This window comes from Pomacea canaliculata, linkage group LG2 (genome assembly GCF_003073045.1).
Source record: "Pomacea canaliculata isolate SZHN2017 linkage group LG2, ASM307304v1, whole genome shotgun sequence".
NCBI classification, from domain to species: domain Eukaryota; kingdom Metazoa; phylum Mollusca; class Gastropoda; order Architaenioglossa; family Ampullariidae; genus Pomacea; species Pomacea canaliculata.
The window spans coordinates 19,805,718-19,833,236 of NC_037591.1; the positions used below are offsets into that span (position 1 = coordinate 19,805,718).

Below are 27,519 nucleotides of genomic sequence, written 5' to 3' on the forward strand. Positions count from 1 at the left end.
GTGCCAGAATTTTCACATCTCGTGAAAGAGGTGGCAACGTTCGACGGAGTGATATAGCAAAAGATTCTCAGATGTCAGGAACATCGGAGGGCCCTCCACATTGCAACAGACTTTTGTGTGAAGAGGTAAGTGGCGAGTGTGTGTTAGATGAGCACAGTGTGCTGTGTGTAGTAGTTAAGGTAGTAAATGGCTCATGATCCCTGGACTAGGCACAGGGAAGTTAACGGGACACCTAGAGAACAGCCATATTTGGAATTAATCCATGGTATGATTTTGTAAATTGATTGTCAAACTCTCAAATAATTTCTTTATTACACTAAATTGCCTTGTGTCTGTTGTTGGGGATGCACGCTGGGAGCTCAGAGTCAAGTGAAGTATCATAAACAATTTAGTATAAGTGTGCGAATACGGTAAATGTCCACGTGAGTTGGTAGAGATGTCAAGAGTGTGATTAACCCGAGGCAACGGCAATCGCAACCTCTGACCATCTTCATGTGCTCATTATCCAGAATTCATGACAAACATTTGTAAGGATGCCTTTATTATGATGCCATCAACCTTGCTGAGCCACCAATACCAAGGAGCATCCTTGAGATCGAAATCACCAGCACTGAACTTCATGAACCATCATTGGCACTGACATTCTTGTAGAGCAAATCTCCAAAATTCAACCAAATCACTCAATTTTTGTTTTAGAATGAAGCTAGAACTGAACTGTCAACTGTCAAATGACATACAATAACAAAAATGCAAACAAATCTAGCACTTCCAAAAATGAACTAGCCTCATATATTGCAAAAATGAGTTATGACTTTCCTGACAACCCAATAGTTGTTACTATGTGAACTATATTTTATTCAAAACAGCTGAGTGCTTAAGATGCCAAGGCCACAAATAAAGATAATGTCCACAAATAAAATTACTGTAGTTGAAACTATGGAAAAAAATTAACACTGAGAACTGACCAATAGTTTCCAAACAAAATACAAAGACTGAAAAAGGATTCGCATGAATAAATGTTTAATGTCAGTTTTTTTTTAGTATGGGGAAAAAAGTGTCATCCTGATATTAAAAAGGAGTCCCTAGTTACTGGAAAAATGATGACAATAGGATGAGAATTCACTAATGAATAAAGGACAGGGGCAAAAGACAAACAACTGAGTGAAGTTTAGTACATCAAATGATATACAATAATAAAGTAGCCACAAACCTAGGCCTCTCTGCGGTGATGAAGACTGATACGCATTTAGGAAATGGCAGCAGGAATCTGACACTGACACCTCGTAATATCTAATGTTGCCATCACCCTACAAAATCAAAATACAATAGTCACTCTTTAATATATATATATCTTAATCTTTGTCTGGTTTTATGTAGAGAGGACTATAAAGGTGCATTATGTTCATTATATACTAGACAATAAAGAGATACCAAGAGAGCAGGAGATAGTATGCACAAGAGGATACACATGCTAATATCTTGTACACTTTGTTTTCATGTATAATTTGACTAATTTCACCTTTCCAGCCAAGAAAATAATTTTTGTGTCATAATCATAGTATGGCAGCAGAACACCACAGGAGGAATCAATGTCCGTTGTGTGAAGCGGATTTTTAATCTGCCTCTGAAATAAAGAAAACTAATATGTTAATCTAGTTATTTCAAAAAATAAAATATAAATCTTGTTGAAATGATGCAGCAGAAAATACAACACACTATGTCCCCAACAAGAACTTTGTAGTGGTGGTATCTCATACATGACAGAAGATTGAAAGAAACAAAATGTAAGTCTGCAATGTTAGCAGCTGACTGGACAAAGAGATTTGAATAAAAACTATAGAAATGAGAAATGTACTAAAATGTTAGTGAACCTCAGAGAAAAAAAATATACACAAACTATATAAATAAACTTGCAAAATTACAGTTTTTCTAGTACTGATATAACAAAAGGCTAACAATAAACATACCAAATCCCAGAAGGACATCAGTCGATAACTCATGCTATTGAATCCTGTAGTCAGGAGATGGTTGTTGTCCACAAAAACCACCTTGGATGCTTTTGCACCATTGTGGCATAGTGTTTCCTACCAAAAATTAAAATGCTCTTATTGATTTATGCCACATCACTTTTTAAACAGTTACAGAGTTGGTAGTGGGCACCATCAATGTAAAAGATATTACGAAAGTTATTCCTCTCTTTCACACACACATGCATGTCATGCAAGCACAAACACACACAACCTGCATTTAATTAAAATATACATAAGAAATGAAGTCACCCCAGTGTGATAATGACCTCTTAAACAAATAAATCTGTAAAAAGTAAACCATCCATGCCTCTCCCATTTAAGTAGTGCTATTGATATCAGGACACTTTCACTGTGTTAAATCTCATAAAATTTCCATGTTAAGAGCATATACTCACAGCAACAACAGTAGATTGCCTAGGGTCTAAAACTCTCAACATTTTATCTTTAGATGTAGCACCAAAAAGACTTCCATCTCGGTTCCAACCAATTGAAAAGATTGTGTCTGTATGGCACTTCACAATGTTCACTGGTTCTGCTTGTTCTACATTCCATATAATACACTGAAAACATAAAAAATGAAAAAAACTAAACATTATTGTTTTGCAGTGACTAAACTGGAAACAGCAGTTACATGAACTTTCAATACATTTTCTTTTCAATGGTGACTTCTTTAAACACAGACTACACTCACATCCAGATTACTGCAGCTAACATGCCACATTCCACACCATTCCATGTGCTCAGAATGCTGCTGTTCTTTGGTGCTGCTGCTGTCAGCCCCTGATCTTCCTTCACTGGCCACCTATCACTGACTGTATCAATGGACTGTCTGCTCATTAATGTCTTCATTACTGTGTTCCTGATGATCTTTCTTCCTGCCTTACCCTCATGCCTGCTTTTTTTATTGGCTGAGATAACATACCGATATACTGATTCCCTGCACTATGCTTTGCTGGTAAAAGAGCCTTTGCATGTGCTGGCCTCTCTGCTTGGAACACACTTACTTTACAATTCTGCCAGGTTGTTTCTTAAACTGGTAACTAGGGGCTACTTAAGGCCCACCTCTTTAAAATATCTTCAAACATTAAATCCCAGCATTTTGAACAGTTTTCATGGGATCAGGGAATAAATGTGTGAGGACAGAAGAAATCACAAAATCACTGTTCCACTATTGTTGCCCTGAAGAGGTGTATCTGAGTGAACACCAAACTAGATATTCTCCCTCACTGTTGTTGAAAAAATCTACTGGAGCATTTTCAAGAGGATGTTAAGCTAGTTGTCTCCCTCTTCTTTCATGCCTGGATTACTGAAACTACTTTGCTGGCATACCTGTTTCCCTTCTAAGCACTGCTGCCTGTCTGGCGCTCCAGACACATAAGACTGGTCACATCAATCCCCTGCTTCCCTTTCTTTACTCTCTGGCTATCATCAACCCCATAACTTACTGTCTTCACTATAAAATGTCTGCAGTATTGTGCTCCTAGTTACTCTTCTTCCTGCCTGACCATCCAGACTCTATTCAGTACATTTTACTCAGCAGCTGATAGCCTTCAGCTACACATCCTGCATCTTACTCTGCCCACCTTTACTTACACCAGTTCCTGTGTTTGGAACATTACCTCCTTGCCCCTCCACCAGGATGCCTCTTTAACTGATATCAAATGGCAGCTAAATTAAGACTCACTCCTTCCAAATGACTTTCAGCAAACATATCAGTGCTTTGAACAGTTTTCATTCTACATGTCCCTTTAACATTGTATAATTTTCATGAGGCAACTTGAGGACCTGAGAAATGGGTACAGACCAATGGTGGAAATCATCTACAAGGTGGGAAATCTCAATAGCTATATAGCATCAATGGGGACAATAATCTGAAAGATTTGCATCAAATAACTAAACTAATCCATTTTTAAAAAGCCCCCACTCCTTCAAAAAAAACAAAAAAAAACAAAAAAAAAACAACAACAACAGCAGATCATTCGACACTAAGGAGTCATTAATCATGATTTGTGATTGCAGTTATTATTTTAAAGACTTGTTATTTTGTCGTCTACAATATTTATAGACTTGACAGGCAAACCTTATAGTCAAAGCCAGCTGAGAGAATGATGTTTTCTGCAGTTGGGTGCCACTCAAGGTAGCCAACACGTCGATTGTGTCCATGAAGGTCAACTGACCATTCACTGAGCGTTGTGATAATGCCACCTTTGGGAATTTGCCATAGTTTTACCTGCAAGCAATACAGTCATAAGAAAATCAGTCATTTTTCTTAGTTTACATCACCATAGATCCTGGCATTACTATTTAACTTCACTAGCATTTTTTAAATTTTACAGATTTTATGTATTACACACTTTATAAGTCAATGTACCAAATTTGACAACAGTTTGGAAACTTAATTAAATATTTATATGGAACAGTGAGTCTAAGATTTGTAAAAGTAGACAGGTGCATAGCACAAATTTGACAAACTAGAAATGCACACTTTCTGTGCCTATTAAGAAAATCTAATGATGCTGAAAGTGCCCTTGTAGGGAAAATGTTCTTACTGTGCAGTCTTCTGAGGCAGAGGCTATAATGTTATCATTGAAGGGATTCCATTTGATGTCCAACACAGCTCCAGAATGTCCTGATACTTTAGGTGCACTGATGTCAAATCGTCCAGTCTACACAACATAAGTATCTTATCAATATTCTCATTTTTTTTTTCTCTTCATCTTCCTTCACATAACAACAAAACAACTATATACAACCAACATCATCATCACCTCCATCATAATGACATAACATAATACCATCATTTGACAGAAAGAATTAATTTTGTAGAACTATTTAAGTACAGTGGAATGGGAAAAACTTTTATCAGAGAATGAAATTTTAACTTATACTGAGTAGTTATATCTTTCTATCCAGAAATATTATAGGGTTATTCACAAGTGTTAAACATCTATCTGTGGAATGATATCTACACTTCTCTACTTATTAGTTAATTATCTACTGCTAGCAATACTAGCTAAGAAAAACTTTTTGTCATTATTTTTAATTTAAAGTATTTTAAAATAAATTCTATTTGCAGGATATGCTATTTCTTCTACTATTGCATTTGCTTAAACTAAAATAATTCAAAGTACCTCAAATTTTAACCTAACAGCTAAAACAGTGCACCTGGTTAAAATTTTCAGGTTTAAAGCTTCATGTTTTCAATTCTCCATTTTCTATTGCTGTGCTATCTTTGTTTTCTGAGATTCTGAATATAACAATATGAAACAGAAATAAAACAAATAGTGTTCTGCTTTTTTTCCTTTACTCATGAATGAAATTTCACAAAATGAAGCATTGCAAGCTCTTGCAATTGCTTCAATAAGTTGAAGAAGTCAAATAGTACACATACTTTAATGTGAGGGGCCAAACTGTGGGAAAAAAATTAATTATTTGCCATTTTAGAGACAAGAAATGTGAAGCCATAGTGAGCATACTGACGTAACATTCAAGTTTCTGCAAGCAATATGAATGTTACATAAAAGACAAATACCATAAAACTGCTGGAACTGTCAGTATGAATTAAAAAAAGGCTCAGGTCTAATGTAAATAACAAAAAGAATCATAGCAATATCTCAATCCTAAAGAAATGGCTGTGTGTTTTAAGAAAGCCGTAATCTAGTAACATCTTGTTATTCTCATCCCTTAACTGGTACCAGTCATAGGGAAGACATGATGGGAAACAGCTGAGGTGAACTTATGCCAGCAGGGCAGGTCATGCATCATGTGACTGGGATGGCCGGTCCACTCCTTTATGTCACCTAGCTTGTTTTGCTTACCACACCATCAACCCCTGGAGGACCATCTTCAGCAGGGTGTCATATCAGACAATATGACTGAACCACACAATCTTCTGACTCTTGATGGTAGTGAGCAGAGGCTTCTGGGGACCCACCAAGCAGGTGAGTAGGCTGCAGGCAAACTCATTTGCTTCTGCCCCCTGTGGGAGATCTGAAAGTGTCTCCAAAAGCACTTCATTTCAAATGCCTGACTCCACTGCTAGAATCCTATGAGCAAGGTCCACATCTCACAGTCATACAGCAAGATGACAACGGAATCTGGCCAGCTGCTCTGCTAGTAGCTGGCATGAGGCAGTTCTGGATGATTTTCCACATGACCTTACTTAAGTGAACTGATCAGGATTATCATTGATAGTTCCGGCACTGCCTCACATTTCACTTCATAGGCAAGGGTATAGCCACTGACTGCATCTATTCTCATGGCCATTGCTTGGTTGCCCAGATCTTCCAATGATGTATGATAAAAACCTTTACCATATCTTCCACCAACTTTGATCAACTCTGCTGGGACACTGTCTACCCCAGGAGACTTTCCTCCCTTCAGGCTCTGAATAGCCCTCTTGACCTCTTCCTGTAGGATTTGCAAGACTTCTGGTTCTGCATTTATTTCCCAATTTTCCTGGAGAATATTCAAGTCTGCCATCAGTAGAAAGTTATAAGGCTCGTTATAAAGAATTTTCAGCTGAGGTCAAGAGCACTTCTTTGATGTGACCTGAGAGGGTATCAACATCACAGTTGATCAGGTTCATAGCATCAAATTTGTGTCAGGAAGAGTTCAGAGATGTTGGGATCTTGTTTCTCAACCTCAAAGTGAATGTGTGATTGGGTGTGTGACACTTCAGCTTTAACAATAGGCTCGATAGGACAAGGGTGTAACATTCTGTGAAGACTGCAGTTATCAATCTTTGCAAGTGTGAGTGTATATCTACATGTAACCGCGCTCACAGCACTCTTCTGCCTTTTCCACGAAAAAGGTCAGGTCAACATTTAACACATTTAGTGCAGAGGCAATGAAATGAGAACAAAACAGAATAAAAGCTATCTACAGACTACATAAAGTTTACAACTCCCCCGGTTTTGGAGACTTAACTGTCCTGACAATGCGGGATAAGCAGTCAGGTGATACTGATGTGTCACCAGTACAGAGGTCCGCCGAACCTACGATCACAGCATTATATCCAAGAAGATAAAATGTTGGCACGGATGTGCTCGTAGACTGATAACCAGTGGATTATATCCAAATCAGGTTGGGTGGTTAACACGATAGTTCATCCAAAGTGTATCTGATGCAGGTACAGTTAATACAGGGGCTCACCCGAGACATGATCAGCGGGTTATCCCAAATGGGTGAATGGTTAATACAACAGTTCACACAAGATGATGAAGCGAACAATCACAGAGTTATCCAAGGGAATGGATCATCGTTTTTAGACAGATGCATTAATGTTAATCAGTTTGCAATATGCCATCATGTCTTGCTGGTGGGCTTAATTCACCTCTCTAAGTCCCACCACAGCCAGCACCTGCCATGTGACCATGAAAGGCCAACCTGAGTAGGTACCACCATTGTAGCGGTTCCACCCAGAGTCCATTGCCCTGATATTATTGTCATATTACCATCCTGCGTTTCTGTCAAGGTCTGTTTCCTTAGTCTTTGGTTTACCTCTCCTTAGGTTGCTTGTAAGGTAGCGATGCCAGTACACCTGGCTGCAGACACGTGACTCTGCTATCTGACCAGAACTTTTGGGCTGCTGACTCAGCAGAAGTGTATGGCCGGTGCTTCCATGGAGGGACACATTCGCCCAGATGTTGTGTCAAGCACCCATTTTTCTGTCAGGGTTGTCTCCCATAGTCTATGCCTTCCTGCAAACCCACAAGGAATCTTCCCCTTGGCAAGGGCACTGTTAGGGAGCAAATTGCCTCTCTTGGTCAAGCCTATGACTGGGAAGTCACAGACCTGTTATTGCTTAATCTCATTTGGCTAAATGCCACCAGTCCCTCTAAAAAGTTGGCACCAACATGTGAAGAATTGGTGATCTATTTAGAAAGGTAGTGTCTCATTTGTTACCAGAATTAGCTAGACAAATCGCTCCACCAACTAAGAACAGCTGGTAATATCACAATCTGCATAAATGTTAAAGCACTGTAGCTCATGCCAGCAGCAGTAAAGAAATGAAAAATATTCTTTCAAAACACACCCTTTCAACTGGTACCACAACAAACGATCCTCCACCACCAGTTTCTGTAACCACTGCCAGGCTTTGGGGATTGACAGCACAGAAATTGGAATCATGAGCATTCCGAGTCAATCGCAGGTTTTCGTAGGACTGCTCTTTCCGCAATGGACTACCATACACATGCCGAAACTTTGAAGATCGTATTTTGAATGCCATCTGTACACAACAAAGAAAAAAGAAAACTGTCCAGAAAGAAAACTCACTTACCAACAAGTTACTGTTACTGCCTGCAATAAACCAATTTTAATAATTATACAACTTGGTAATTTGTTGTTTTATAATAAATTTAGAATTCTGCAAAGGAATGCAGAATTATTAAACAAAATAAAGATTTGATTTCCTCACTAAACTTAAGTAATTCATAATGAGTTAATAATAGGTCACCAGCTTATTTCATTTTTACCTGCATCTGAATATATAGGAATATTAAAAAACAACAGAAAAATATCAATAAAAGACATTGACTGAACACAGATCTAAATGTACATGCACATGCACATTATTTTGCTTGTATGCAAACATGCCAGTAGTTGTGCTGTACATATTGTTGGTGACCCAGATTAAAGCTTGAAGCCATTCTAGACTGCTAATCATCTTATTTGGTATTATTAAAACACACTTAAAAAAAAAAAAAGTCACTTGCAACCATACTTTGCTAAATTCTCATTGAATGACACTTTAAAAAAATTTATGTTTATATTTGATGCGTACATACACTATGGACAAAAATCATTTGTCTGCTTCTTTTATTATGTTTCGTTTCGTAGTTGCTGTCAAGCAGCTTCCACATTTACATACAGTGCACTCATTTTTCTTGATAAAATAATTAATTCCTTAATCGTCCACAACATAATAAAGAATGCAACAATCCATTTGCCTCTACTGTGCAACAAGAAAATAAACTGCAGCTGTATAAGCAGTTCACACACAAAGAATCAAGGCTGGCATAATAATCATGTAAAATAAACCCCAAGAAATCCTTAAAAATACAGTTGTATAAATGGACTATAAAATGTCAAAAATATTTCACAGATTTACCTTTGTAACAAATGTTTTATAATTTCTTGCTATATTTTAAATCCTATACTGTTTCATTAATTGTGCCAAACACTCAAGAATGGGAAGTAGGTAGGGGATGGAGAAAAGAATGCATAGCAATATCAAACAACACACACACTTTCAACCTAACCCAGACTAAATAGCTAAATTGCCAGGTTACTGGTATTTGTGCAGCACTCTGTTTTATGAGGTCACACCTTAGTAGGAATAGCTGTTAATCAACAAGTATTCACCTGAGCAGACAAGGTCGCACGTCAGGCAAGGGTGCGGTCTCAGCACACCTATACACCTATAACCCTCCTTACACAACAAACAGGCAGTGTCTTTTCAGACATAGCATACATCAGGTTAGTAATATATGGCTTGCCACTTGCACTGCTTCGTTTCCAAAGCTGACAAACCAAAGAAATGCTGCCCCACCAAAGCTGGGGATGAGAATAGGAGTTATAAATGTTCAGCAGAAACAGGTAGATTTTCTTTTTTTCTGCTCATGGCAGTACACAAACTCTGAAAATATTGTTATTCACTTTAATAGTTTGCTTATACTATTCTGAAAGAAACATCCACCAGAAAGTGTGCATGTGTTTGTTTGCGTCTGTGATGTCTGTGAGTGTATGTGTGCACATTAAGATGCCTGTGTTTGCATGGGAACATGTGAAGAATGCACACAAAGACATGATCTTTCTTGTTGTAGCACATCTATATCCAGCACTGTATGAATTCATATGTACATGTAGAATAATCATCAAATAAGAGAGAGAGAAACTAGAGGGGTTAAAGATGGGTAAAGGTAGACAGAAAGAGAGAGACGAGGACTGATGAAATGACATGCACAGAAATGTACTTGCCGTTGACATACGAACAGAGAAAATGAAGTGTTTGAGACTGTGTACACATGTAATCCTGCAAGCAAAACTCTATCTGCACAGCATTCATATCAAGCAAACTTCTATCTGCACAGCATTTATATAAGGGATCTACATGTGTTGTCAACTTCTCATTTTTTTGCAATCTGAGTAAATGTCACTAATTACTGGCATTAATGACTGATCACAATCTCACTGCTAGCATTAGACACATATTATGAGCTACATTCCACTTTTGCTACTTCCTCTGACTAAAAATCCCTAGCAAAACAGCCAGTAATAATAATCCTAATCTTATCTCTGCTACTTACCCATGGATCCTATCTCTTTTAAATATTTAAGTATACACCATGTACAATCACAAGCTGGATGTAAAAGATTAATTACTAATTAAACATAAACCAAAGAAAAAATGAAACATTAATTATGAACTTCCTCTGTATCTATAAAAGAGTACTTTCTGCCACAGAGAGGGGTGCATCCATGTACATTTGTGCCTGTGTTATTAAGTCCAACTTCAGCCTGTGGGGGAGAAACAAAAGTTTCCCAATGTCTCAATGTGTGTGTGTGGGTTATGAGAGAGATTATATGTGTGATAGAGAGAAAAAGATAAAAAGAAATGAAGAAAAACAGAGTAAGATGAAGATTTTATTTTTTTTTCTTCCCAAAATCCTCTTCCCAGAACAGTTAGAATGTTTTAATGTACTTGTTGACCAATTCAATTAGGAGTGAGCCAGCCACCTCTTGCATTAATCTGTTATTGGGGACAACCAGGTAGATTAGTTCTGGAAACTGAGCTCCATGATAAATGAAGCAATATTTAAACACTCATGTGGATGCACAGCATAACTGCACACAATGTAGCTGCATGCATGTGCACACACACACACCCACAGTTGCTCTCTCCCCACCTCTCACATCCATCTCTCTTTCCGCTGCAACCCTCTCACAAAATCGTATATACACACTTATGTACATAAAACACACCACACATGCACAACTGTAAACATTCATATAATGCACACAGATGTATAATAATATATGCATACACACCACATTTGCACATGCATGCATCTACATGCATATGCACAACTATAATTTAATATGAACTCTAATTGAAAACTGGAAAAGGAGAAATTGAAAATACCATGTATTTGTGGTTTATATGCCTACAGGCATTAGCCCTGTTATTGTTAGCTGGTGATAACATAATGCAAATCAGCAGCAGGCAAAGACACAGCACCATCAAGAGCAAGATGCTCTAAGTGATGCCAACTGACAGAGAGTGCATTTTCTATGCAATAGCCCCTGCACTAGTAATTTCATTTCTGTGTAGTCCTGTGATGAGAAAAGCACCATTAAACAGAACTTGTGTGACAAAAAAAGGAAAACAATTAATTTCTTGTCAGCATTAACTAAAATGAACAAATGATTGAAACAATGGTATGAAGGTGGTTTGGGGGCCCTCCATAAGTAAAATGACAAAAATCCAAAAGTTGTATAAAACAGAAATAACATAGCATACAAATTTACAAAATCTTAAAAATATCCAAGAGAAATATGAAATGCACTAAATAAAAAATATAATAACTGCTCCCTACATGTAAACTTTTTCTGTTTAAGAGTACTTTGCTAACTGCAAAGTTGTAAAAATCAATACTCTGAGATTTATTCTTTGCAGATGAGGATAACAGTAATATCGCAGCTTTTAACAACAAAAAAGTGATGCATATAGTATCTGTAACAAAAAGAGCATTGACATTAATAGTCAGAAACCAAAAAGTACCAGTGGCAGATTTAAAGAACTGTTTTCAATCTTTGTACATTGTATATAAGAAATAAAATTTGCAACAAAAAATGCACTCTCTACTTTGGATATCACTTGTTTTCAATTCCAACAAATGAATCATGATACCTCTGTTTCTGATGAACCCATAGTGTCTTCACTTGTAAGGAAGACAAGTCTCAAATGCCAGGACTAGTAACGACTTAGTTCGTGAACAGTTGCTTTAGTGTAAAGTTGAGTCAGTTCAATAGATATTTGAAACAGATTTCATTCCTTGCTGCAAAACAAGAGTTTCCAGTAATGACTAGTCTACTCTCAAAATAAACTTACTGGAAAGCAGCACCAGCAAGTGATATTAATGTCTGTTCAGTACAGCAATCACCTCTTCTAATGTTTCTTACATGCTGAACATTAAACAAAAACAAAAATTTCAGACAAGGCAGAAGGAATATGTTTAAAGTAGAAGTTAACTGGTAAATCCTTAAAGAATACAATGCAAATATACACTGATAAATTCTAAAGAGAAATGAGAAATAAATACTATGGTTAATGAATCTAATTTACATTTTATCCTGTTAATCATATGTGTGTGTGTGTAGGTGAATGTACTTGTGAGTGTATGCATATATGTAGATGGATGTTACTGACAAAATGCCTATATCAGCACAAGACAACAGATGTTTTGAAAAAAAAACTTTGTTATTATTACAAAAACTTACAGGTTACAGGTTCTGTAATGGTATGGCAATTCCATCAGAAGTAAATTTTTGTTTTAAATACTTGATACTTCACAATTTTCTTTTCAATTTTCCTCATCTCCTCAAAATATTTTGGATGAATTACTATTAGGCCAGTCTCATGAACTCTGCTAATGTAATTAAAAGGATTGTTTAGCCTATGAAACATCAGGGTTCAGAAAATTTTACACTGGGTCATCCTGAAAGTTTCCTCAGACTTTGTGGTATCAACATCTGAATGTTTCTATTTCATGGAAAAATGTGGCGCTCTTCCTAACATTGTTCATTGGTGTGACAAACACTTTCTTGTCTTGAATGCCTCAAAGACTAAGGAAATAGTTATTGACTTTCAGATGAACAGGCCTGAGGCAGTCATCAGTATTATCCATGATGATGCCATTGAGGTAGTCAACTCATAAATATCTAGGTACTATCTTTGATAACAAGCTTAATGGGACTTCAACAATGACATGATCCTCCGAAACAGCCAACATCTGTACCTCCTACAAAAAACTCAGATCTTTCTCTGTCAGCTCTGTCATCCTCACTCGGTTCTTAGTCCTTCATCAAAAGTCTCATCACTTATTCTTTCATCTCTTGGTTCCACCACCTCTCCCTAGGGAACAGGAACAGTCTTGTCTCCCTTGTAATATCTGTTCCAAGATCACTGGAATCTGGCAGAGGGATTTGGCAGCCTTTTGTCATCAGCAAATCTTCATAAAGGCATCCCCTCTATATTTCTGATCCTGTGGTGGCATGCGAGTTTTCCCTCTTGCAGTAGGTACACGATGCCAGTATGCAGAACCAATCGTCACCACAACTCATTCATTCCACATGCCATTCACTTGATAAACTCTACTGGCCATGATCTTGTAGTAGCCTGAGGTGGTCCGGAGTCATCCACTTTATCTGCTGTTGTTGGGAATGTTTGTGTATGGGAGAGAGAAAATGTGTGTGTGAGAGAAAGGCACTATTTAAACATGTATACCAATATTATCTCTTTTATATCTTGTATATGTATATATTATTGCTAGTATGAGCACTATCTTGAATTGCCCCTAGGGATAAATAAAGGTGTATTGTAAAATTGGTTGGATGTATTGTCTACTGTTATGCATGCTTTGTGTTTCATTTTCTTAAACTGGCCAAATATTTCATATTTCCACATATTCAAAGTGTTGTAAGTGGAGATGTTAAGGCCTGATTTTCAACTTCACTTTATGAGGTCAGTCTAGGGGCATTGCAACAGATGTAGTTTGCAATATGTGAACAAATACTGTAGATGATTCACCAAAAGAAAGATCAGTGCAAGAATAAACTGTGAAGTGGATTGGAAGGTGACACAAACTTTAAAAATGCCCTATATAACAGACTATCCCCAATTTGTAGTGATGATCTCTTGAAGAAATTAAGCTAATTCAGAAGGATCTGTGCAGATTTAGTGAAAGGTCTTGGTGGTTTTTCACAACGATTTTCTACTTGTAATGTGGAAAATGAAACAAAAGCTCTGGTCATCAAAATATTATCCCCTATTCGCTAAGCAACACTGCACACCTGCATGAATAAGCTTTAAAACAGATTCAGCTGGATACCATATTCTCTAGATCTCTTGCTTATTTTCACATCATCATATCACCTACCCTATAGACACATTTGTCAAAAAATTTTAAAGAACACAATGAAACTGAAAATGTCTCCATGTCTCCAGCAGTTTCACAGTTCCAGAGAGCTGTAAATTTTTTCTTAATGCAAGAAAAGCTCTTACATCCCCACTGGAAAGAAATATCTTATAAAATTATTCAGAGTGTGGCAGTGTTTGTGTGTGTATGTGTAAGGGATGGGGGGAAGAGTATGACAAAGTCACTAAGCTGGTAACGTGACTCCTTAAAACACAAAAGTGTATTTTCTTTTTTAATGTGAAACTGAGCAGAATTCCTTCTTTTACTGAGGACAGTTTTAAGCATGGAAACTTTCAGGATGTCCCAAACAACTTGTACCAACCCCTACATTGTACTTCCAGCACCACTCTGATGGACTACAAAGAGTGCCCCCATCCAAAAAAATAAAATAAAAGGTAATCTATTTGTATGCCTAAAATTATATTAAACTCCTGCAAATGAAGCCCCATTGTAAGAGACTGAAAACTTTTCTACATTTTGCTGAAAAATAAAAGATTCTGGGTGATGACAATCATACAGAATTTGTTAAGAAAAGCAATATTGTGCTGCATTACAAAACTGAGTATGATATAGAAGCAAAGATAAATTAAGTAAAAAGACTTGCAATTGATTCTCCTGACATAAGTTTAAACACAGAAGCAAGTTATAGGAGTACAATGTATGTTTTGATAGGATAAAATACAGAAATTGTTCTGATGCAACAATTCTACAATCCAATATAGTCTGCACAATGCAATCTAAACTACATATAAATATTGATTAATCATTGTTCTGATCACTGTGTGCAAAGAAGATATGTGAAAAAACTACACACTCTTAAACTCTGAATTCATATTATATGGATATATAAAGATATATAGATAAAGAAAGTATACAGAATACACCTTTACATATAGTATCAGATGACAACAAAGCAGTAAATTATACAGGCAAGAAAGAATTCTAGCACATTTTTCCCTTACTGGCATTGCTGAACTTGTGACTGGACTGCCTGGTTTCACATCCCTTGTTGGCCACAAATCTGGAAAAATGAACAAAAATGTTGATATGAGATGTCTGTTTTGCTTTTTATTTTTATTTTTTTTTTACATTCCAACCCTTAAATCAGAATCACATTTTTTAAGTACAGCATCTATCCGGTGTGTTCTACACCAGGCAATTAAGTAGTTAAAAAATTGTCCTTAAGTTGTATTTTAACATCTAAATGAAATGATTTTGTGATTAATTAGCCTTAGTTCTAAACATCAAAGTAAAACCTATGTACCACTGCTCTTCAAATTCATTAGCAAATGAAATGTTTAAAGTCATCCTTTGTACAACTTTAGTTAGAATGCCAAAACAGAAACTTGAATATAAAGGCTCATTTTCATTATGTTAAGTTTGCTTTCAAACTACTGCATATTTATAAGTGCCCATTCTTAATATAAATTTGCCCGTTTTACTAAATTTTTAAATATAACCTTTGTGCAGCTATGCAAAATCTGCTTAGTAATATCCATTAACACTGAAGTAGAACCACTGGATTCTCAGAATATTTGTGCACAAAATCTAAAGAAACATGCATTATTACCTCTTAAACAGTGATGATCAAGTATTATGCATGTGATTGTTATCACAGAGGAAACATTTGTGACTGGTGGGGGAGTGATTACCAATCTGTGTGCGTATGTGTGTGTGCACTTATTTCTCCTATGTCCTTACTTGCTACAAATGCACAAAGCTTATAAGCAAATTCTATAATCTACTTGGATGAACCTGTGACCATGGTTCAAGCTGAAGATAAATTATAAACTATCTTATGTGACAAATAATATGCTTAGTCACCTTCAAATCCAATGGTGATACTCTGGGTGTTTGCCGGCTTTTTCAACAGTATTTATGAAGCACGATCCTGCATAATTAATAATAAAATAAAGGTCACAGATTCAGCTGTCACCAAGTTAAAACGATGCATAATATCATTTTATTAATCTTTCGCTCCAACAAATTTCAGTGCTTCCCATAAAAAAAAAGCATCAGATGTTACTATACAATCTTTTTTAATGTTTCATAGCATTTCAAGATAAAATCACTCCTGCAATAGCAGCCAGATGCCTGCAGCAACTAGATACCTGCAGTTGATGAGTGATTAACCATAGCAACTCGAAGAAGACCAAGATAAGGCAATGCATTCTGAAGCACTAACTTGGAGTGATGGTCAATTTAAGATATTCTGGTGTTCACTCCTTAGCTGCACTATTCTTTCACAAATGTTTCCCATTAGTGAAGACTCAAAAAGGTAGAGTTTAAGACAGAGGCAAACGGGAAGGCCGCATCAGTGAGAGGTTATTCAAGATAATAAGCTACTGTCAATGTCACACGACAGGTAAAGTAAAAAGCAGAGGTCTACGCAAGGGAATGACATTTCAAAAAAAAAAGTTTTTAATAAAGTGTTTCAGCTTGTGATGCTGCACGGACGACCATTATCTTGCAAAATGTTTTCAGGGGCATTGTGCACAAGAACTGTTCTTGAAGACAGATAACTCTATAAAGAAAAAGAGAAATATTTTGCAGAATATGTTTGCAAACAAAGATGCAGTGAATGGTAAATGGCAAAATGGGAAGTGTTAAAAACGTATTTGGAAAATAAACACCAGGTATGAAACATGCCAGAGAAAGTTTTTACCTCTCTTTTAACACAGTTAGATAGAGTTATTGAATATTGTCAACATCCGTTCCACTTGGCTGTTTCTGTTCTGAGCGTTATGATTATAAAGACTTCACTAAATTAGAATCTTGCTCTTTATTTGAATCATTGTCTGTGTTGCAACTAATTTATCACAATTAAAATGTCCATTTTAAAAATTGACAAAAATTGAAGTTGAGGAAAGTGGCACGGTTTTGAACGCCATGAAACATAAACTTCTCCCTGATTATTTTTAATCTTTTTTTTGGGACCTACCCCCATTCCTACCCACTTTCACCTGACAACTCCATTTGCCTTGTGTTCATTTTGATCTGTGAGCTGGGGGGAAGGGGGAGAGCAAAACATCTTGCTACCTCCATGTAACTTTTACGTTTACATACCCTCCTTGGTAACTAACATCCCCTTTCTTTTTCAGTTGCAAGTGCTAATAGTAAATACTTTACTTATTTCCTGCAGCAAAATTTAGAGCCAGTAACTGGGCAAAAGACGATTTTAATGCTAACAAAATTAAACTAAAGATCTCACGAATGAAAGAAAAGAAAGCAATACTTTAAAAAAAAATCTCATAATGGTGTGGATTCCCCATAATGATTACAGCTAAACATGTTAACAGATCAGCATTAATGTAACACATTATGTTGTTTTGAACAATTTGTCAGGAAATAATTGATAGTAAAGTGATATGTGGACTGGGAGAAGATGTTGACTGCAAAGTTATTGAAAACCAGGCACCATTACAAAAATGTTCCCCTTTTCTCAAGATCTGAATTTCTTTTTCAATAGCTGGTTTCAATAGCTCCTGCCAACATAGCTCTGTGGATCCACAAGATGCGCAAGCCACCACACCACTAAAAGGTAAGTTGCACCAACTGATGGTGGCACAAAACAGTAGCTGCACCTAATTTTGCCTGCAATCCCTCCCAACTAAATTTGATCTTTATGTTCAATAGACATTGACAAAAGCTTATTTGCTGATACACGGTCATGTACGGGAGAGGAGATCAGTGTTTTACGCCGAGCCAGCAACGAAAGCTACATCATAGCAAAGCATCCGGGCCTGTAAACATATGCAATGAAAGAACAGAGCGTCTGAGATGACATCTGAACCCACGACACCCAATCCTCGCTGCGCTGGTGACAGGCGCTATGCTTATAGAAGGATGCAAGCAGTTATACACACAGATACATGTAAAACCTTTGTATAAAAAGTAAAATCCATTTATAGATTCTACTGAGTACAGATTCGAGTAAGCTCAACGGTGATATCTGGGATTCTACACATACATTTGGAAATATATATTTCTTATTATCTCAGCCTTTGACCTTAGTGACATGTGATTTTGATTTATAGGGTGGGGGGGGGACCAAAAAAGCAAGTCAAATGGTAGCATGGAAGCTACCACATAGGAAGCGTGCAATAGAACAGCCTCCCTCTCCATCTCAAGCAATTGCACTCCCTGAACTGCTTTCGACGCCATCTATCTAAACACTTTCAAGACATATAGATGAGGCCTCTAGAGATTCCTTCCAACTCCAGGTGACCTTGTAAATATATGCATATATCTTCTTAACCATCACCTTGTACATATCCACCCTTCTTTCTGTTTACTACAATTTTTTTTATATATATAATGCTTAATTACTTCATTTATGTAATTTCCTTCCCTGTAAAGGGCGAGGGCTAAATGTAAAAAAGCGTTCAGTTGCTTATTTTACCCCTCGTAAATAAAGAATTGTAATTGTAAGCGTAGCGTAATTGATAGATATTGACGAAATTTTTGAATAAAGTATGATATAAATTTCAGGCTGTAAGAAAGATCGTTTACTGTAAATTTCGGTCTATTGAGCGCACCTGTATATCAGCCGCGCCCATTTTTGTTTGTTAAATCTTTACATTTTATTTTACAAATAAGCCGAACTAGTGTATAAGCCGCAAATATATACAACTTGAAAGATGAACAGCAATCATTTCATCTCGTTTTCGGCATGATGAGAGCGTGTGCTTCAGCCACTGATCTGAATGCTTCAATGGTAAGCAGCATTGATTTAAAATGTGAATAACACTGTAACAACGTTGACAGTTAACACTTAAACATGGGGCTCATCGGAAAATTAATTGGAATCTGATAAATCAGCAAACAAGTCGTATCGCCGCAGGGTTTAAATCTGGGGAAAACATCGCGGCTTGTAGTCCGAAATTTACGGTACTTACAATCGCGTCAAAAACAGCTTCGGGGTCACTCATGAGTACCGCCATGTGTCACACGAGAAAACCGACTCTAAACCATGACGTAGGCGGATCCGTTGGACTAAAAAGTTTGAGAGATGTTCGGGAGTGTCATCAGTTTTGAACTATTGAGGAATGCTGATATAACGTTGAAAGTTTTGCCGACTGGTTAGCGCGATCTTGATTTGAACCTTGCCATGTGTGGAAAGACATAGCTCGTAAGAAATGTAGACGGATTGCCTGCGTCATTTTTAACTTTGAAAAAGCTGGGCGCGTGCGGATCGCACTCGCCGTTTGTGTGCGAGGATCTGTACACACTACCGCCAGTTCAACTCGACACGCCGAAAAAAAGTTCATTTAGTTTTGCAATGGTATTCTTTCATTTTTTTTTACACCAAGATCGCTGGCTGACAGCTTCTACGACGATTGCCATTTTGCAGTTACGTTGAAACTCTCTATTTGTAACAGTCCTCTGTCACGTCAATATTATTATTAATAATGATAAGTCATAAAGCGCTTTTTCCCGTGTGGACAAAGCTCAAAGCGCTGCACGCAAGAAACCAACAGTTTCAGTCCACGAAAAATAAACGTCACCAAACGGGTAACAGCGTGACAAACATAAACTGAGAGCATGGATGAAGATGAAAGACAATATGATCGACAATGCAAGACATATAAGACACTGTGACAAAAGTAGCTTCCTAAAAGGAGTTATATTAAATTCAATACTTTTTAGGTTGGGGTTTTTTGGTTTTTTTTTTTTTTTTTTTTTTTTTTTTGGTGCTATATTTGTTGAAAGTGTGGCATGAAGTGTCCAAAAATGTAGTAAGTCGCAGTTTCAAGCAAAATGTATATATTGCTGTAAATCTGTTCGTGTTTTTGAGATACCTAGAAGACATTTAATAAAATTAGCGTTCGGACAACCATCTTTTTTTTTTCTTTTCCCCACAATACTTCCGTCATCTACTAGACAAAAGCGATTATCTCGGTGATCAAAGTTTCTGCAATTTCGGGACCAAGTACTATGACGCTCTTCAGTATGATTTCAGATCGCACTTTTTTTTTGGGGGGTGGGGTTGGGGGGCAGAATTATGTTGACAAATACTTTGTACATGGAAATCATAGAAATGTATTAGGTGAAAAATTTCAGTGCGCCCAGAATGTTCGAAATTTTGTAGTGTGAATAGATCATGTCAAAAGTGACCCACTCTCGACCGGCCATTTTTTTCTTTAGCGGTTATCCTTTTCACGCAAACGCACAAAACATGCAAAAGAAACAATACAAAGAAAGCCAGTATTATTACATTATCTCATGAAACCTTTATTCATCCATTTATGTAGTTTGAGGTTCAATAAAGCAAAAAATAAAGATGTTGTAAGCAATCATAAGTCCCACTGTATGCCAGGAAGCCAACTTTCGTCAACAAGAGAACACGAACACTATGTTGAGATTATTATTATGCCTGGGGTGGTTGTTTTTTTTCTACTTTGTAATGCAATTTGAGATAGCCTTTTATGTGGGTTAAACATTATATAAATTCACTTCACTATTAAAGAGATCGATTCTAAAGCCAGATCTGAAGGCCTGGGAAGTAGACACAACAAAGCGGCAGAGAATTCCAAACAGTGGGGTCTGAGATAGAGAAGCGTCTGCTGAATTTCTCCCATCTAAATCGTGGCACAGACAGGAGGGCAGCACAAGCAGACCGACTCGGGTGGTAAGGCATCAGTAACTCACACTGTCTCGTGGTGTTCGTTTTGTTTTGTTTCGTTTTTGTTTGTGTTTTGTTTGTTTTTGTTTTTTTAACTTTTGACTTGAGCAGTATCAAAAGAGGCGTTGAGCGGCTAATTCCGTTGATTAGTTGGTAGGTCTGATACTGGTTTACAGCATAAGAAACATCTTAAATCATCTCTGTGAACGGGTGTGTAAACTGAAAGCACCGGTGTTGATATTGGTCTATTCATATACAACGATTTTTGAAACAATAAGATGAATATTTAATCAATACACTTCTCGAGTAATTTAATGAACGACGTGATTTTTAATAATTTGTTTTTTATGGGCATACCTTCGGCTATGTTAAAATTTTCTAAGCCTTATAGTCGCAAACAAAAAAACATGTACAGGAAAGAGGAGAGAAAGAGGTAAATAAGTGAGCCAACAATAAGATTAGTACATGCACTCTTCTTCAAAGTGCCTTGAACAAATCTTGGCTCTCAATAATGGATTGAAACTTTGGTCTGAACGGCCTATAGCATAAATGAGAGCCGCTCGCCCTTGTCTTGCTCTTTCGATATACCTGCCCGCGGAAGCGGAAAAAAAACAGAACAACTTACACTGAAAGATTTGATACTTGAACAGTTGCATTCTACCATGCTGCGGTATAAACCACCTTTTGTGATTTTCTTGTTGTTACTCTTGCAGACTTCGCTGACATATCCATTGAATTCATTCGCTAAGTCACGGTGGCTTTATCGGAAACGTTGTAGCAAGTAGCCTCGTTCTAGTAGCTGACTGAAAAAAAATCCTCTGCATGCAGTCCAGGGATATTAGTACGTGGAACAACGCATGACCTGTTGGTAATATTTGACGTTAATAGCTGCTTCTTCATCTTCATCGGAGATCGATTCCTCTTTCGGTGTTAGGACGATATGGTCAGCACGGAGTTGACCTCTCCATGTGGTATCTGTTTACAGGCGGATGGTAGATATGACTGCACTGATATGGTTTGTTTCGAAATGACCGGTGACCCAATGAACAAGCAGTCTTTCAAAATGTACTTAATTTACCTTATGTGATTTCTGCAGAAAACTGTAAACTGTTGGCCAGAAGCAGTATTTTTTAAAATACACTCAAGTTTTATTCCTGTCGGTCGTAAGTCACAATGGGGGAAGGGGGTAGGAGTCGTAATAGAAATTATATTTCTATAGCAAAATACGTCCGTGAAAACTGTTTGGATTGTAACTAAAGGGGGTCATAAGAAGGAAGGTCTTAAGAAGGATGTTTTACTGTAGTTTCGAACTAAAAATGAAATATTGTGCAATTTGTATCATGCAAACAAATGCTTCAAATTTGAATTCTTTAAACTCATAACTTCTGTTTTATTTTGCCTATTCTTATTAACTTAGTTTCAATGTTCTAAGATTTTCAAGCTCTATTAAGTATCCCAAAAACTCCTCCAAAACTCCTCTAAATGTATAACAGAAAAAATAACTTTGGAGAACCTACTTTTGTTCATGTCATCATAGGTCATTTTTCTTTGAAAGTACAAATTTCCTTGATACACAGCAGAAATAGTATTTAAAAAGTCAGAAAAATTAAATAGTTTGTAACAGCTGCCATTATAATGAATTTAAACGCACAAGCTAAGATATATATATCATAGTGCCGGGAGTGTGTGTGAATGCGTGTGTGTACGCGCGCGCTTGTATGCCACATACCTATAAGATGAAGAAACTGCATCAATCTCTAATCTATCAAGTACCACTGTACTCACCAGACAGAAGGCCGCTCGTCCCGAGCAGAGTGATTTATTTTCCACGCAGCTTTCGTATTCCGTGTGTCACAAAAACATCACTCCACAATTGTCTCTGTGTCAGGGAGCTACTGAGTTAGGTAAAATCCAACCACAAAGAATTTCCCAGCTCTTCGCCTAACTGGCTGGAGCGGACGCAGGCATGCGTGTTTGCATGGTTACTAGCGGCATGGAAGACAAAGAAAATAAGGAAATAAACAAAGGGGCTGGCGAAAGAATTTGTCAGAGAGTAGACGGGTTTGCGATGTCAACTACCCAAGCGAGTTGTATCTTGTGACTATATTACATGAGCAAAAGTTTAAAATGTTCAATAAACATGTAGGCAAGGCTAACTTCAGCGTTTCACATTGCTTGTGGTGATCTCCCTCGAGCACGTACCGTGTTTTATTAGGTAATTACAGTAACACTGTGACTCAACCTAGAAAAAAAAAAAAATAGATTTTATGGGGAGTCATCTCGCAAAAAGTGAATGCCTGGGGGTTGGCACGTAGAAGTGCCCTGAATGCAAAGACAAATGAAGAGCCTTGAAATGTAAATATTTACAAATATAGTCTGTGTTCAGTCAAAGGTTGTACTAAATTCGTTACACCATTAAACTGATAACCCATTACTGAACGATTGAAAGCAAGTGACTCTTAAGTACACACACACACCTAGCTCTTCCATCTTCCAGATGGAGGAGTTCATTGCATTTACATTTTACAAAGTATCTACACACACGCTTAACACAGAGTGGCATTTGGATAGGGTAATATATATCGTAGTATATGTTGAAAACTGCTTTATACATTCACTGAATATGGTGATTTGAACATACAAAATATAATGTCATTGACAAATGACAAGCATCATTAATACCAGAGGTTAATTAAAAGTCTGTTAAGTTACAAAGCAAGTGCTCAGTTACAAAAGAAAGTGGTACTCGTTAAAGAATGAATGGCTTGATAAAACAAAAAAAATTCCTAGTTTCCTACATCTAGGACCATAATCTTCACACACACACACCTTTCACTTACTATTCAGCAGTTGAAATGATACAGGAAATGAATTTTTGTGTGTGCGTATCTTTTCTATGCATTTTTGGCATAGCACAAGGTTTGCCTGAATTTAATAAAACAAGTTCTCCTGCAGCGACATGTTCAGATATTGACTAAATGCCAATTTCCTGACAGTTTATTAAATGCAACAAAAACCCAAATTCCTCTGCTTGACACCAATGATCTTGTAACACATGGGGAATATTGTTCAAACTGTTCCTATCATGGACAGCATTTGGCATTTTTAACCAATAGTTGTATTTGTGGGCATTTGATTTTATAGCCTTTTATTTAGTCTTTAAGAATTCTTGAAGAAATATTTTGTGTAATCTAGCACTACTTGTTTCATCCCTTACGTCTTCATCCACGCAATTAGTTCATGTTTTTTCAGAGTGTCATCAGTTTCTGAAGTTTATGGTTCAAGAATATTTTTGTTCCCCCTTTCAAGGGTATTGAGATATTCAAAATATACATATATTCACATGCATTACTGTATATCTTTAGCAATCTCCCTCACTCACACCTACACACACATTCACTGGTCAGTTTGTAACAGTTAATACATTAAAAACTAACTTTTTTGCCTCACTCACTTGTTCTTTCCTTCTTCTAGCCCTTTAAAGCATATCGCATCACTGCATGTGTAATGAAATAAATCAAAGTATATATACACTGTAAACAAGAGAAAAGTTTTGGAGGGGATGTTCCTGCCCCTCTCTGTCATTCTTACCTAAACACAGATATATATACACATACTCACAAACACACACATATACATTCTTACTCATATCTGCATATATATAATCCCCCCTATATACATACTCATATATGCTTATATATATAAGCTACATGCACACATACATATAAACCACCCCCCAAAACACACCTACTCATATCTGTATGTATATATAATTCCCATAACACACCTATTCATACTTGCATATATATATAATGCCCCCCCCCCCCCCGACACATACATATCTGCTTATGTATACATGTGTAGACCCCCCACACACACACACACACCTCATATATGCTTATGTGTGTGTATATATATATATATGCAAATCCCACACACATACTCATATCTGCAACATATATATTTATCTAATACTTCCCGACACACACACCCCTACTCATATCTTCATATATATATATAAAATCCCGACACACACACACACAGCCTCATATCTGCTTATGTATACATGTATAACACCCCCCCCAAAAAAAAAAGCAGTCTCAGATCTGCTTATATATATATACCCCAACCACCCCCGACACATACATATATCTGCATATATATAATACCCCATACACACACACTCATATCTCTCTATATATAAAATACCCTCGGAGACAAACACACACCACCCCCTACTCACTCATATTTGCACATATATATATATAATTCCCCCCTCCCTCATGCACACTTGTATCTGCTTATTTGATACATATACACATCCAACACTTCAAAAGGGTGTGATCTGTCACCAAGCACCCGATTTCGTCGCGACAATTGACATGGTTGCTACTGAACACAATGAAGGCCGCCATATTTCCTGGCGAGTAGTGAGTTATTCAGCCCCGAGAGCACCGATAACTTTAAACGCGAGCCGCCAGGCCGGAGAGCTTCTCCGGGCTCCCATGCATACAAATTTTTCGCTTGCTATTCACCCTGATCAGCGCTACACCCGTTCAAACCCCTTCTCCGGTTTACATGCATACAGGGCCTGCTCTCTGTCGTTTTGTCTCATCTGTGGATCTACGCTGTGTTGGCTTCTCCTCCTCATCTGTGATGTTTGTTGCGCCGTTCACCTCTGTTATGGATTTTTGTTTTCAGTGTTTGTGCTGCGTCATTTCTTACACTAGACATCTTCTTCCACTAACGGCTTCTGCTTTCTGTTCTTCCATTTTCCTTTGGATTTTTGTCTTACCGGATTTTGAGCCTTCTTTACTGACACTTTTAGTTGTTCTAGCATGTGGACATGCTGTTTTCCATTTATTATTTAGGAACCGCGTATGTTGTTGCATGTTGTGTACATTAGATTCTAGATCTATGCACTTCAGTCTGGTGATGAGATGTGTGTGTTTGTGTCATCCTTCTTTCTCCCTGCGTGTCACTGACAACTGTCGCCTTCGCTTCTTCGGTGCCAGGACTGCTCTGCCCTCAACTGTGTTGTCTTAAGAGGCCATCGCTTGTGAACAGTCTATGACTACCCCCAACAAGCTGATAGTTGCCTCCAGTATTTCAGTCCGGAAATTCTTGAACAGAATCTGGCTATTTCCTAGTGATTGTAAAACTAACCTGATGATTTTACTACGAGAATTTCAGTGATTGTTTTTCCTCCCAGCATCCATTATTATTATGTTTGTGTGTTTTTCTTTTTAGTAAAGAGCTTTGCGCCCACCTCTGATGGTGGGGAAAAGCGCTATATAAATAAACATATTATTATTGTTAAATAAAAACACACCAACAAACCTATGAAAGTATTTGGTGCACGTTACATAGCGTCATTGAAAGAAGCGGTTAGAAACTGATAGCTTCATCACGAAGGGCTTTTTATGCGTGCGATTTTCTGCACTGCTCGGCTCTGCAAAAGAAAAAAATGTGCATAACGCGGAGCTATAAAACTCTGTTGGTCTATAACTAGGTCAAGTTTTTTCCCAGCTATAAAGGGATGCTTTGCTTGCTACTCTGAAATCACGATAAGAATCATCAAAAACGCCTTTTAGGGGCGCTGGAGGAGACGGGGTTGGGAGATATAGTTTATGAACTCAGCAGTCTGCAGCAGTCCTATAACGCTAATAAGCTGCGTGTTATCTCGCTTCTAGTCTGATGTAATCTATGTCGGTAGCTTAAGAATCTCTCAACCTATGAAATTTCTCTCACAGTGGCCTGTATGGTCTTTTGTAATCGTCCGTCCTGGACCAGACTGAAATGCTTCTGTTATTCTAGTAAGTTTTAGCATTGTCAGCATTGTTTTCTGCAGTGTTCCGGACGAAACACAATCCAATTCAGTCTTGCAATGATTAAAACAACGGTTAACAAAGTGTTCACAATGTGCACCGGTTAAGAAAATTCAATGCATTTGTCACAAACTACAGCTCACAACCAACAAGAGGAAAGACTAGATTTTCACACTTACAATTCTAAAAACTGTCATTTTCCAACAGACCAACAACTCAGGATAGGAATGAGAAAAGAAGAAGTAACCATAATAATATTACCAAACGCAGCACTGTCTGGGAGTGCCCGCGATGACTTCATGTAGCAACGCGCGTGGCTTGCCTATTGATCTCCCACCGCCAAACGTATTCATCATGTCAGCCATGACCTGTCTCTATACACAACTCCTATCTACCCATCACGGCCGTTCGTGCATCCCATGCCATTCATACTAGTACCACTAAGTTCCAGAGAGGTTTTGGGCCGAATTGAAATGCTTACTGACAAAGAGATGAATGCTCATGCATCCATACTTGGTCATGTACACAATATCTGACATTTATTTTTAAACACACAGAAATAGGTCTACGCCATTACCTACTTCGACGAAAAAAAAAACCTACAATATAAAGAAGGCTTTAAGTGAACTATATCGTCGTTATAGTGAGGGAGGTTAACGAACGATCAATTGCAGTCTAAAATATTTAACTGTCATTCCATATATCTTCACACTGTTGTGTTCATCACTTACTTTCAGCAAAGCATTTCAGCTTTTGGTAGTAGTAGTAGTAATAATAGTACTAGGGGTTTCTCGCTTGAAGCAACTCGGTAATATTGTGAAATGGGTTATTAT

At 37.4% G+C, this 27,519-nt stretch overlaps 1 protein-coding gene across 13 annotated transcripts in view; it reads right to left on the reverse strand.

The window, feature by feature from the left end:
• The window catches only part of LOC112557532 (coronin-2B-like), a 54,919-nt gene that overhangs the window by 19,283 nt on the left and 8,117 nt on the right, over window positions 1–27,519 (reverse strand). For 5 of the 13 annotated variants that reach the window (XM_025227455.1, XM_025227458.1, XM_025227457.1 and 2 more), the window contains exons 2-10: window positions 15,196–15,254; window positions 11,947–12,094; window positions 8,068–8,262; window positions 4,580–4,696; window positions 4,111–4,260; window positions 2,426–2,590; window positions 1,968–2,084; window positions 1,520–1,624; window positions 1,211–1,307 (exon numbers count right to left, since the gene is read on the reverse strand). In XM_025227455.1, the coding sequence (XP_025083240.1) occupies window positions 1,211–1,307; window positions 1,520–1,624; window positions 1,968–2,084; window positions 2,426–2,590; window positions 4,111–4,260; window positions 4,580–4,696; window positions 8,068–8,262; window positions 11,947–11,967 (967 nt within the window). In that variant the 5' untranslated portion in view covers window positions 11,968–12,094; window positions 15,196–15,254. Of the gene's footprint in view, window positions 1–1,210; window positions 1,308–1,519; window positions 1,625–1,967; window positions 2,085–2,425; window positions 2,591–4,110; window positions 4,261–4,579; window positions 4,697–8,067; window positions 8,263–11,946; window positions 12,095–15,195; window positions 15,255–16,057; window positions 16,125–22,643; window positions 22,844–26,198; window positions 26,311–27,519 lie in introns of all 13 variants that reach the window. The other 8 variants (XM_025227446.1, XM_025227448.1, XM_025227449.1 and 5 more) reach the window with 8 other exon arrangements.